Here is a 13,481-nt window from a genome sequence, read left to right on the forward strand (position 1 = left end):
CGGATCAGAGTCCCCCGCGGTGAGCTCACACTACCATCACCCCTGTAAACACCCTCTCTCCAAACAGTCACATTCTGAGGTCCTGGCGGTTGGGACTCCAAGACATGGCTTTGGGGGGACACAATTCAGCTGATGCCAGCTGTGCGCAGAGGCGAGGCCTGGTCCACACTGCCGGAGCTTGAATATTGGTGTCACCACTTCCCGGCTCCGGGGCGCGGTGCCTCCGTCTCGTCCTCTACGCAGTGATCACGTTCACAGTAGCTAACTCATAAAGATCCTGTGAGTTTTCTGTCACATACGAGTGCTCTCAGTTCACGCTCTTATTTCTAATTCTGGTAGTCGTCGTGACTGGTGCAGTGCAAAGGGGTCCTGCAGATGCGAAGCAGGCAACGGCTTCAGGCGGAAATTTTAAATGCTCATTACCGGAACCCTGCTGCCCGTTAAGAAGCATGTTTGAGGAAGTATGTTAAGAGCGTTAGCGTGTGGAGTTCGTGAGCCTTCGCAGGGAGCCCACAGAGGCTGGGTTTGCTCCTGGGCAGAAAGGGGAGGTCTCAATTTGGTTAGTGGACCAGGGAGGTAGCCGCCGGCCCGAGGAGGCCCCCTTCTGGGTGGACAGTCAGAAGGCACGGGCACACCCCTTTGGCGAAGCTAAAGACGCTCCTTCGTTCTGAGGACTGTAGCCCACCAGGGCTCAGGACCCCCGCCTCCTCGGCTGGCACCTCTTGCTTGCAGCAGCCCCGTGGGAACAGAAGTTCCATGAGGTTGGAGCCGGCGCCGTAAGGCCCTGCAAGCCCAGTATGGTGTCTGGCCCAGGGTCAAGTCCAATTAATATTCATGGATGGACTGACTCATCATTGTGCCTTGGGACCCTGCTGGTGGCAGACACTGCTGGGGGCCCTGAGAACACGGAGATGAGGGTGATCTAATCCTATGTTGAGGAGCCCCAAGAGGAAGTCCATATCCATCGAGGTCACATGGATTAATGACGAGGTCATTCCTCCAGGCTTCTCCAGGATCCGTTTGGCTGCAACACCCCATGAGCTTGGGGAATAATCACCTGGTGTTGCCCTGCGTCATTTGACCGCAATTCACTTCTGAAGACTTCTTGGACCACAGAGCCAGGTGGAGGGTGAAGAGGCTCTGAAAGAGACAGAGACAGACAGAGACACAGAGAGAGGCAAAGAGAGAGAGAGGGAGGCTGTTCTTTCGGTTTGGGGGTCACAGACAAGAGAGCCTTCCTAAGCTTTGAGACATTGTTAGCAATGTTGAGAAAACTCGGTCCGGAGGTCTGATGCTCTATTAAGCTGCGACATTGGAGGAAGGCAGGGCTGGGCGCTCTCATGGCAGGGGAGAGGGGATGGCATGTGTACCAAGCCTGGCCTCTCCCGTCTCTCCACCCAACCAGGCCCAGACCTTGGCGATTTCAGCCCCGCCCGCTCCGGGGCAGGTGCAGCCCTGGCGGGGAAAGGTGGGGGCGGTGCCTGAGGTGTAGCTGGGTGCCCAGTGGATGGCGAGACAGGACTCTGGGGGGAGGCTACTGGGTGTGGATCCTGCCTCTCTCTGCCACTTACTGGCTGTGGGTGGGACCTTGCCATGACAGCGCCCACCTGCCGGGTTCCTGCACCGCCCCGCAGACCTGGTCACTGTGGCACGTGGGCCCGAGCCACCTGTGCCGCCGTGAAAGGGGAGCACCCACGGTCATCACGGTTTTAGCCGCGTGGGCGGCGTCTTCCCGTGGACTCCGCTCCCTCTGACTCCGCCCGTTGTCTCTCATAGAGGCCATATGACATCCACTCGGCCACGCCCGTCGACGAGATTCTCAGCGTGTTCAAGGTGGCGCGTGTCCACTACTCCTCCACGTGGTGCGAGGGCATGGTCACCCTGCTGAAGAAGGTAAGAGCGCGGCCACGAGCCTGCCTGGCCAGGGAGCCAAAGTCACTAGTGTCGGACCGGGCCGTCCAGCACACTAGGGAATGAGAAGATGGAGGCGCGGTGTGGAAGGAAGGAAGCGAGCGGGGCTGTAAGTCTCGCGAGGTCTCTAAGTCTCGCAGGGTTTCTAAGTCTCGCGGGGGCTCCAACAGCGGCTCACATTTGAGATCACAGAGCGGCTGGACGATGCAGTTTGGCTCGGTGTCACCTCAGTAACAGTAAAGCCTCCGGGCTCTTTTCACTCCGCTACAAGCCTCTCGTAAATGGAGATGGCTCTTAAAATTTTTTTTGCTGCAAATGGTCTTTTAACTCACTGGGCTTGAGAACCTGGGCCCCTCTGACTCTTTCCAGGAGCTGTTGCTATTAGAATGAAGCGGTGTTTCTCTAAGTGTGGTCCGTGGACCAGCAGCGTCAGCACCACCCGGCAGCGTGCTGGAAATGCAGGTTCCCAGGCCCCGCCTCGGCCCTGAATCGGGAGGTCCGGGGGTGGGCCCAGCTGTTGGTGTTTTGACCAGCTCTCCGGGTGGCATCCAGCCATTTTTAATATGAGAATAGTAACAGCAGCCAGCCTCGGTTGAGGGAATGTTATGTCATGGGCCATACGGTGGTTCTCACTCAGTCCCCACGAGCCCTGTGAATAGAGTAGTGGCATCGTGCCCACAGTAGAGATGGGGACACTGAGGCTTACGAACGGGTTCTAGCAGTGCCCCAGGGCTGTGAAGGGGCAGAGGCAGGGTCTGAGCCAAGCCCTCAACTCCCGATCCAGCTCTTAATCCTGGCCCGCTTTAAATGACTCACTGAATTACTAAATTAGCTAAATTGCTTTAGAGGAAATTCACCACCTGGTTCCTAGACGTCAGGGGTCCTTAAGCCCGACTGGTCCTTGGCACCACTGGAGCCCTAAGTGCACACATGCCTTCTCCTCCCTCCACCCCATGCGTCTGACAGCTGCTGCCCTAGGCAGTGAGCTCCCGTGTGGGCCTCCGCTTACATCTGCACCCAGCATTTGGGGCCACCCCTACAGAGAGCAGCAGATACACCCCTCCCAGGTGTCCCTCCCGTGGTGTGGCCCTAGCCTACTCTCTGGGCGCAGCCGGAAGATTTCTGAAGTGACAGATGGAAACAAATTGTTGGGATTCCAACTTCCAGCTCCCACCTGTGGACAGCTGGGTGTCAGCCCCCTCTTAGCAGGCACCAGGTCCTTAACCAGTCTCCTCAGGTCTCCTCAAGAGCTGGTCGGGGAGGAGGAAACAAGCACAGAGCATCCGGCAGCCTGCCCAAGGCCATATGGCTGTTAGGTGGCCATCCCAGAGCCTGTGATCCTGGGCTTTTCACTTTCGGCCCAAGTGTTCTTTGCACTAGATAAGCTAGAGTGTTTCGACAAGCAGAAAGCCCCATGTGGATGCAAGGTAATAATCTGTGGCTGTTTCTATACTGTATCACCCTTTATAACAGAAATTCTAGTTGTCCCCTTGGCTACAAATAAGGCCACTGCATCAGGCTGCAGAGGTCATCTACTGTCCAGGGTAAATTTTATCACACTTTGTGCATCTCATTACTAAGCTGGAAATCCTAAGACAAGGTGGCGACTCTTTTTGTTTTTAACTGGAAGCCTCTGCAGACATCAGTGAGAGTCACTTGTCAGAGGACATGGTGGAGGGGAGCGTGGTGGCAGCAGATCTAGTTCCCCCCAAAACGGCCGCTTGCTGGATGGCCTCATAGAAGCAGGCTGACCTCTCAGCCCCTCGCCGCTATGAAGACATGAGTGTAGGTGACGCTCCCAATGGCAGCATCCCAGACAGGGCACGACATGGCTGGAGCATAAAAAGCAGAGGCACCTTCATTTTCCCGAGGCCCCACCCTCACAACCCTGCTAACCTCTGTAGGCACACAGCTCAGGCAGGCACCTCTGCCCTGTGTTCGCAGCTCCTGACCATGGACCCCGAGAGCCGCCTGTCCAGCCTCGGTGACATTCAGAGTGCACCCTACTTGGCCGATATGAACTGGGACGCGGTGTTCGAGAAGGTGCTGACGCCTGGCTTTGTGCCCAATGTGAGTTGGGGTCCTGTCTGATGGCATGCCACCCCTCTGCAGGGGCCCCCACCTTGGTGCAAAGGAGGGCCCCAGAAGCTGTGCAGAGTGACCTCTGCTGGCCACAGCCACTTGAGTAACAAAGGTTCATGTTTCACTGAGATTCAGCACTGGAGCACAAACTCTGGCCTCAGTGGTACCTACCCCTACCCCTTGCTGTCTGCAAGGAGGTGGACACTCAGGCCACTTCTGCCCCATGGTGCCACACACACACACACACACACACACACACACACACACACACACACACACACACACCCTACCACCACCACCTGCCCTGCCTCTGCCAGCAGCTCAAAAGCAAAGGAGCGAAAGAGACTTGCTGAGACCACTAGGCTGGCAGGTGGGGATCTCAGATATTCCAGAGTGGTGTTTTATGTCAGATTAGTTTAAAGACTCTGTCGCTCCTTTTGATGCAAAAATAATCTGTTTCCCCACATTGGTTTCTCTAAGAATCCATGGCTTCCAGTTCCCTCGTCACAAACAGTGGTTACGACACATGTGCACCTTTCTGAATTCAGACCCCTCCCCCCACCGCTAACCCCCCACTGGCTTCCTCGGCATTCTGGACCCGCCCCTCTGAAAGCTAAGCAAGGCCGAGACTGGTTTCAGCGTGTCTTCTCCCAACGAGCAAACGCCGTCCCTGCCTGTCTAGCCCAGCATACGGCATCCTGGCGGGTCTGGACCATGTTCCTCTTTGGCTACCTGTCTCCCCACTTCAGTCCCAGCCAGGCTCCAGACACACGGCCCCAATGTTCACAGAACACGCTACCTCTGTCTTCCAGATATTGACTCCTGCTGTTCCCACTGCTGGGCTTCTGTCCACCTGCCTAGGGGCCTCTGCCTCAGAGGACCCCAGTGCTGCCTCTGGTTCAGAGGGCTCCCCACTCGTACACCCTTCAGGCAGCTGGGAGGAACAAAGAGGGTGTGGAGACCAGGTGCCTGGGGCAGGCCGAGCACAGCATGGCTGCTCAGTGACTGCCCTCCCCTCTTCCCGCTGTAGGAAGTGGGAAACCTCGCTTGGCCAACTGAGCTGTGTGTGCGCGTGTGCGTGTGTGTGCGTGTGTGTGCGTGTGTGTGTGTGTGCGTGGTTGCTGTTTTAATGACTAAACCCACCAGAGCCTGGTCTCTGTTCCCCTGGCTGAGTTCCATCAGAATGCACGCTCTGGAGAGGCCAGAGAAATTCGCTAGCGTTCCCCGTGGTCCCCTTCTGCCAGGCTCGGGCCAGACTGACGAAGCCCAGGACCTTGCCGCAGTCCTGCACATGGAGCACAGACTGCCTACCTAACCTGTCGCCCTAGCTGCAGGTGGGCCTTCCTGAGGCTTTGTGCAGGTCCCCAGGGGGACACTTGGGGCCGACATGTGGTGACCTCTGTCAGGGGCCGTATCTGCGTTTGCAGCTCCTCGCCTGCTGCCCCTCCCTAACCCTGTGCAAACACTCATGCACACTCACACACACACATGCACTCTCATGCACACTGGCTCCTGCACAAACACACGCGTGCACACTCAGTCACACACAAACACACATGGAGAGGACCTATGCTTCCACCGCACCCAGGAGCCTGCAGCTGGCCCCTCTGGCCACGCTGTCCCCTAGCTCCACACCTGTCCTGCTGCTTCCTCTTCTGGGGGTGCCCTTGTCCACCAGGCAGTCTCCCACTCCTCCCACGGGACTCAGCGACCGGTCCACCCGAGAGTCTCTGCTTTCAGATGACAGGCAAAGTCAGGCATTGCTCCTCTGGGACACTCCCCAGCCAGGCTCCCGCCAGCTCCTCCCATGGAGTGGACCACAGCCTCTCCTGTCCCCAAAAGACAGCTGCCTAGGTCTACGTTAGTGGTTAATAACATCCTGTTACAGTGTGTCTGCCACCCCCCTGAGAGCTTTGGAGGGTGGAGGACATGGAGTGTAGGCAAACCTCTGCCTGAGAGAGACCCCAGAGCAGTGGGTGGTCCTAGAAGGCACCAGAAGGCCACAGGGTGTGCTTACCACGTGAGTATGAATGAATGAATAATAGCGGCCAGCAGGACAGAGTGTGTTCCGCGTGCCAGGCCTGTTCCAAGCCTTCACATGGATCACCGCATGTAAGCGTCACACCGAGAGTGGGTCCCGCCAGTGTCCTTAGGCACAGTTAGTGTCCTCAGGTACGGTTAGTGTCCTCAGGCTCAGTTAGTGTTCTAAGGCTAAATAACTTGCCCACAGTTACTTAGTGAGAAATTGACAGCTAGGGCTTGACATCAGACAGTCTGGATCCAGAGACTGCATTGGAATGAATGAATGAATGAATGAATGAGTGAGTGAGTGAATTGCAGATAAATCAGGCCCAGAAAGACTCAGACCTGAAGTCCAACCTGCTCGTTGGGAAAGGTAGTGCCTGAGGGGGTTGTTCATCCTGGGCTGGGTCTCAGGACAGAAAAAGGCCACCTGCCATCTCAGGTTCAAGGCCTGGAAGACAAGGAGACCCAAATCCCTGTGACCACAATGGGTGGGGCCCCAGCCTGGAGCAGGGCCAGGCGTGAGGGCCACCTGGCTCCAGCTGCAGGGGAAATGGAACCAGGATGGGGAAGTGGCAGGTTTTGATTAGAAATGGTGTTTTTCATCTACGGCCATGCCACCCTGAACAAGCTTGATCCCATCTGATCTCGGAAGCTAAGCAGGGTCGGGCCTGGTTAGTACTTAGATGGGAGACCACCTAGGAAGACCAGGTGCTGTAGGCGTAAAAAATAAAAAATAAAAAATAAGGGATTGTAAGCTGATAAGGTCCTTGAAATCTGTGAGGTCAACCAAGGGTTGCCTCACCTAAAAAAAAAAAAATAGATAAAAAAGAAGTGGTGTTTTTAATCTTTTTTAGATGATCGTTTCAATTTTTATTTTTCAGTTATAGTTGACATATGATATTATATTAGTTTCAGGTGTACGACATAGTGATTAGACATTTGTATGCCTCATAAAGTGATCATTTTTAAATCGAATGATTAAAAATGACATTTATAGAGAAGATAGTAATGACACGCGAGTGTATGTATGATCAAGTACGTGAAAATATCTGACTAGAAGACCGAACTCGGCCTCATGAAAGGAACATACACAGGCAGGACACTAAAGAAACGCAGGTGTGGACGGCGGGGTTGCAGGTTACGAGGATGAGGAAGGGTGGCGGTGAACAGAACCTTTCATCCTCAGGAAAAAAAAAAAAACGTAGCTGACACATCCCCGCAGGAGTAGGCAGCCACTGATTAGACGAATGAATGAAAACGAAATTCAGTCACATGGAGCCCAGGCAAACTGTATTTTCCTTGCAGAAAGGGAGATTGAATTGCGACCCCACATTTGAACTTGAAGAAATGATTCTCGAGTCCAAGCCACTTCACAAGAAGAAGAAGAGGTTGGCGAAGAACAGGTCCAGAGACGGCACAAAGGACAGCTGTCCCCTGGTGAGCACCGTCTGGGGCAGACTGCAGGCAGAGGGGTCCTGGACCCCCGCGACATGACGACATGAGCTAGGCGTTTTTTACAGTCAGAGGCGTGTCACCTCACCTGTCCAGATGCCTCTGTGTGCTGTAAATAAGATGCCTCCATCCAACAAGTGGCTTTTCCCAGTACAAACCTGTGAACGAGTCACGGGAGGTCTACAGAGCCACGCTCTGATCATTCACACTCTGAGTGCAGACACCTTGTGTGTCTCCAGGCAAGAAGAGGACAGTGCCGAGTGACATCGGTGTTGCGCGGAGCAGTCTTTGGGAAGGTCTCCTGCTGTGGAGGCAGCCAGGGCCCCATTGTGGCTCTCCTGGGCTTTATGGGCTGCTGTATTAATTTTCTAGGCAGCCGTAACAAAATATCACAAAGTTGATGGCTTAAAATAACGAAATTTATCCTCTCCCCGTTCTGGAGACCAGACGTTCAAAGTCAAGGTATCGACAGAGCCGCGCTCTCTCCGGAGCTGTAGGGAGGGGCCTTCCTTGCCTCCTCCGGGCTCTAGTCACGGCCAGCAATCTCGCCTTGGCTTCCAGACGCCCCCTCCCTCGTCACGTGGAGTTTTCTCCTCTGTGGCTCTCTGTGTCTTCACACGGCTTTCTTTTAAGGACACTAGTCATTCAGTTTAGGGCCCACCCGACTCCACTGTGACATCATCTTAACCAGCTGCAGCTACAACGACCCTGTTTCCAGATAAGACCGTATTTATTCACCAGTTCCGGGGGTGGGAGCGGGGCAGGATGTCAACATGTGTTTTGGAGAGAAGGGCACAATACAGTCTACGGCCGCCCTGCCCTCCAGAAAAATAGTTTAAAATTGTATTTTATAACTGTGTTGGTATGAAGAAGAATATAACTTTCAATACTAAATGTTCATTTTTGCCCCCCGCTTATTTTAAAAGAAATTAAAACGTCTTTGTAGGTCGTAAAGGTGTCGCAGGCCCAGGCTGAGTCTAATACCTGAGATGCGTGTGCGCACGCTGGGTCCACACAAGGGGCGGGCTCTGCGCAGGTGTGCGGTACTCACCACATTCAGGCGGCTCCCAGGATGCGTGTTACAGAGCGTGGGCGATTCCGTGGCCCTTGGCGTTTATCCTTAGAGACTAAGCAGCTTTGCACGATGCTGTTAATTCCCTCCTCCCCCCTTCACGCTTAATTAGGCCTAATGAGCATTCGAGAGATCAGGAAGCCAAGCTCATGATTTTCCATCTATATTCCATTCTAGCGACTCTTTTGTGTTGGATTTCACGGCTTAAAATTGAGAAAACATCATCTGCCAGGCTCCCGTTGGCACAGCCACCTGTACACTTATGGTCACTCCCTCCTCTTAGCTGGTCCCCAGCCCCAGGCATCCGCGGTCCCATTTAGATCAGTCTCTGCTCATCATCGCTCCTTTGTCATGGCTCCCTGGATGATGCTCCATCATTGACGGTCACCTCTCTGTGCCCTTTGACAGAATGGACACCTGCAGCAGTGTTTGGAGACGGTGCGGAAGGAATTCATCATATTCAATAGAGAGAAGTAAGTCCAGCCGGGCAGAGGCCTTCAAACCACAGGTCTCCTGGGGAGAGCCGCGGTCTCTGCCCCCGCCAAGGGAAGCCGGCCGCGACACTGGAAGGCGACCCCGTGTTCAAATCCTGCCTCCACTGTGTGTCTGTCTGAGTGAAGCGTGAACTCTGCTCTCGGCCTGAGGGTCTTAGTGTGAAGTGGGGCAGGCGGGCAGGACCAGAGTCGGCACGGGAAGGCTGGCATGGAGAGGCAGGGCTGCAGGTGGCTAAGCGCCCAACCTCAGGAGCGAAACTGCCTGCAGTCACGTCCTGCCTCTGCCAGGGCCCGGGTGGCCGTAGGCAGGTGGTTTGCCTTCTGCGAGCCTCCCGTCCAGCCCGGGCGAAGGGGAAATCACTGTCTCGCAAGGACAAGGCCGTGGGCACAGTGCCTGGCTCGGGAGGAGCTCTCGTGAATGCGAGCATTGCTGGGCTGGCTGCATGCCATGGGCTCAGGGCTGCACCTGTGGGGCCGGTCAGCAAAGGTAGCAGAGGGCCCTGGCCCGGTCCCAGTCACGTCGCTGTCTCGTTCGCCGTGACTGCTTAGTTGCATCTGGGGCTCGGGCAGGGGTGGGCTCTCGGGGTGGGAGCCAGGACGGACAGCAAAGCAGCCCATCCGAGCAGCACTGAACTAGACCTTGGGTTGGCAGAGCCCGGCCGCTGTGCCTCCCGCCCGCCAGGAGGGGCAGGGGCGTAGCTGTCGCGTCGACCCTGTGCGTATGTGCTGCAGGAGCGGGCAGCTCAGCTGGTGGCGCTCACCCCAGGCGCCAGGCTCAGCCTGAGTGCGCCACCCTGCTCAGTCCTGAAGGGCGAGGAGGGGACAGGCGTGGAACCCTGGTCGTGAGGACGATACACAGGGAAGCAAGCTGGCTTAGCAGACTCGGGGCCGGCCACTGGTTGGGAAGTTCGAATTCCCAGATCACGGGTGGAAGTAGCAGTAGAAGGAGGGGACAGATCCTTTGGGTCAGGCCCTTGGGCAGGCGGGCAGGCGGGCAGGACCCCATGCCCAGTGGGGCTGGGTGGCGGGGTGAAGGAAGCAGCAACCGTCAGTCACCCTGGCAGCCAGACTCACTGCAGGCCAGGGCAGCAAGCCTCACCCCCTGGATGAGTCTCCTGGTCCCTGCTCCGGCCAGCAGAGCAGGAATGGCCTCTGCCACTACAGCCTGTCAGACTTGAGGAAGGGGGCGCTGACTTGGTGAGTGGCTTCCGAGGTCATCACAATGTCCCAGCGTCCGCCAGGAGGCTCCAGGTCCCCCAACCCCGCAGCCTGAGGAACCTCCACCCAAACCAACCTGGGCGCTGTCCATCATGGGCAGAGCTGGGCTCCAGGAAGCCTTGCCTCAGGCGCCCATCTGGTCAGGCGTGGACGGAGGGGTCCTCACAAAGGGAGCTCCTGAGAAGGCCATGCACAGTGAGGAGCCCCAGTGACAGCAGTCACATGTCACCGCGCTGCGGGCCAGAAGATGCTCCGGTATGGAATTTGAAGACTCCAGATATCTCCTTTGAAAAGAAAACGAAAGTGAGAAGCCCCTCCCTGTGTCACGTAGGGGTCGCATCTGGCTGTGTTCGCAGAAGCAGCCACGCAGGAGCTTCAGCCGGTCCGGGTTCTTCCTCACGCGGAACAGCAAACAGGTTCGGGGAACGCCACAGGGTCGTCCAGCGTGCCGAGGACCCTTCGGGAGTTGTGGTCCTGGCTTTGGAGTTGGCCCTACAGAGAAGGGGACAGTCGTCTCAGACGGGAAGTCGAGGATGAGCACGGGCGAATGCACGAGGCCTGGAAGAAGGCCGTCACTCGGCGTGGGGTCACACGTCGGACCTGCTCTGCTGTCTCTGCCCACTTGGGCGCCCCTGGCCATGGGGGCTGATAGGCTCCCTGGCAGAGCAGGTGTGCTGGGAGCAGCACCTTTCCCCTAGCATCTCCCCACCCGCCATCCGAAGTGTCCAGGTGGAGGGCTTGGCCGTGTCCCACCGGGATGCTGTCTGACACCCCCCACGTCAGACCCCATCCCTGCCCTCGATGTACATGGGGAGGGAGCCACATTGCATCTACCACAGCCGCCCCTGCCGCGGCTTCCCATCTGCAGAAGTGCCTGTGAGAAGTCAATTCATGAGGCATTATGTCCCCTGGAAAGTTATGTTGAAGTTCTAGCCCCCTGGACCTCAGAATGCGACCTGATTTGGAAATAGGGTTTGATTTGGAGATCTGGTAAGATGAGGTCATACTGGCATAGGGGACCCTAAATCCAATACGACTGGTGTCCGTATAAGAAGAGACATGGACAGGGAGAAGGCCACGTGATGACGGAGGCGGGGGCGGCAGTGATGCGCGCCAAGGGTCGCCAGGTGCCACCAGCACCAGGGGAGCTGCACGGGACAGCTTCTCCCTCGGAGCCTCCAGAAGGAGCCCACCTGCCGGCACCTTGATTTAGACTCCTGGCCCCCAGAACTGAGAGACAATAAAGTTCGGTTGTCGTAAGCCTATTCTGTCAGTGGTGGGGCTGCTTATTTGCAGCTGCCCCAAGTATCCCACCCTCCTGAATCAGAGGCCGAGAGAATAGTCCCTGGGAATCTGCATTTTAACCAGTTCTTCAAGTCATTTCGGTGCCAAACAGCTGGAGAACTTCTGCAGGAGGCCCGCGTACCTAAACCTTGCATCCTCTAGTTGGTTCTGAGCCGAGCCACGAGCAGCACCGTCTAAACTGCAGCCTTCTTTCTCCGGGTCATTCACCTGCAAGTCTGAGCCCTCGATGGCTGAAGGATGCTCCCGACGGCCTCAAGCCTCCTGCACAGCAAATCTGCCTCCTGCACGAGCGAAGGGCGCTTCCTCGGCTAGCAGAATCTCTTGGGCAGAGAAGATGTTCCGCCTCCCCACATATATTAAGGAAGCTGTTATTGACCTCAAGTGCCAAGGAGCACACAGGCCGGGTACCAACTGTGTCAGCCCCAGTAGGAGATTTCATTCAGTCCTTTGACAGACATGCCATAATCCTGGACTGGGGCCTGGGGACACAGAAGTGGACCTAGCAGGACCTGTGTGCTCAGGATGCTCACAGCCTTGGGGTGGGATGCTGGGAGGCGGAGGTGTACGGGCTGCTGTGGGGACGTGCAGGAGATGGCCTGGGTCTGAATTCGTGAGGTAAGCGTCGCCTCCAAGGTGATCTTCCCAGGAGCTGACGGAGTTTGGAAGCGGAACAGCCAGTGATGTGGAGTTTTTACTTGAGGAAACGCCATCTCCTGGGAGATCATAAAGGCGTTGTACCAGTCGGAGGCCCAGAGGGGACACCGAAGGGGAATCAACTTACAAAGGACAGGTGCGGGCACAGGGCCGCCTCGGAGGCCAGTGCAGTAAACCGGGGCCTTGGGGATGCCAGGGTGTTTCCACCTGGAACCTGGGGAGGTGAGGGGAGGGAGGCCATCGGGGAGAGGGCTGCCTTGGTTGGGGCAACGACTTGAAGTTAGCGTCATGGCTAACCGTGCCACGTTAGTCCTATGCAGTGCTGTGCCTTTGAGCAATGCCTCCCGCCCGATTTAGTACGAATTTCAGCGTGTCCCCGTCTCGTGGGTCATGCTATCGCAGGGCCTCCTGGCCTGCAGCGGTTGAGTTCGGGAGGGTGCGAGCTCTCACGCGCATCACTCACAGTTCTGGCCATGAAGCCGACGATTCATTTGATAAGTTGGTTGGGAAAAGCAAACGTTCCTGCGCTGCAGAGTGGCGGCCGGTGCGCCTCAGCCGTCTTGCGCTACGCCTCGTAGGACGTGGGGAGTCTCTTCATTTCCTGCTGAGCCGCGGATCGCTGGGCTCGGGGCTCGTCATGCAGGTGAGCTTGCGGGCCAGCCGTGGTGGTTTCGTGTCTCCGTCTCGGGTCGCGGAGTCCTAGCCGAGCAACGTGAGCCTTTCTGGGGCCTTCAGGGCGTGGGGAAACCATCCTATGCTTTCCTCTCTCCACGTCCCCACTGAATGGCACAGGGCTCAGGGGAAAGGGCGGGGCTGTTGGAGACAGACAGCCCCTGGGTTTCACCCCAGCTTCCAAAAGTCACATGGCTGGTAAGTGGCCGACCGAGGGATGGAACAGCCTGGCTGTAAGCCCAGGCCCTTAAAGCTATGCCCTGCTGCTTCCTTGCAGGACATCATCCCAGACAGTGCTGACCCCTCAGCTGTGAGCCCGGCACACGCCGTCTGGCACACCGTCGTCGTCGCAGAAGAGGGGAGTGGAAGAACTGGGGGGGTGAATGGGTCAATGGGTGGAGGAGGCAATGAACAACCAGATGGCTGGGTGGCAGCAATGAATGGAAATGTGAGAGTGGATGGACAGATGGCGGAAGGGTGATGGGTGAGTGGGTGGGCGGGTGGGTAAGCAGTGGGTGTATGGGGGACCGATGGCTGAGCACATAGTGAAGGAATGAAATGGATAGGTTACTGGTGGGTGAACGAGTAGACGGATG

At 56.7% G+C, this 13,481-nt stretch overlaps 1 protein-coding gene and 1 non-coding gene across 2 annotated transcripts in view; both read left to right on the forward strand.

The window, feature by feature from the left end:
• Positions 1 to 13,481, forward strand: part of STK32B (serine/threonine kinase 32B) — a 196,772-nt gene that overhangs the window by 180,875 nt on the left and 2,416 nt on the right. Inside the window, exons 8-11 of the mRNA XM_039838219.1 lie at positions 1,777 to 1,893; positions 3,856 to 3,981; positions 7,324 to 7,455; positions 8,951 to 9,015. Coding sequence (XP_039694153.1) covers positions 1,777 to 1,893; positions 3,856 to 3,981; positions 7,324 to 7,455; positions 8,951 to 9,015 — 440 coding nt within the window. The remainder of the gene's footprint in view (positions 1 to 1,776; positions 1,894 to 3,855; positions 3,982 to 7,323; positions 7,456 to 8,950; positions 9,016 to 13,481) is intronic.
• Positions 6,620 to 6,738, forward strand: LOC120582981 (5S ribosomal RNA). The gene has a single exon (XR_005647694.1). It is a non-coding gene; the product is annotated as a 5S ribosomal RNA (ribosomal RNA).

Source organism: Pteropus medius, unplaced genomic scaffold, assembly GCF_902729225.1.
Source record: "Pteropus medius unplaced genomic scaffold, Ma_sr-lr_union100, whole genome shotgun sequence".
NCBI classification, from domain to species: domain Eukaryota; kingdom Metazoa; phylum Chordata; class Mammalia; order Chiroptera; family Pteropodidae; genus Pteropus; species Pteropus medius.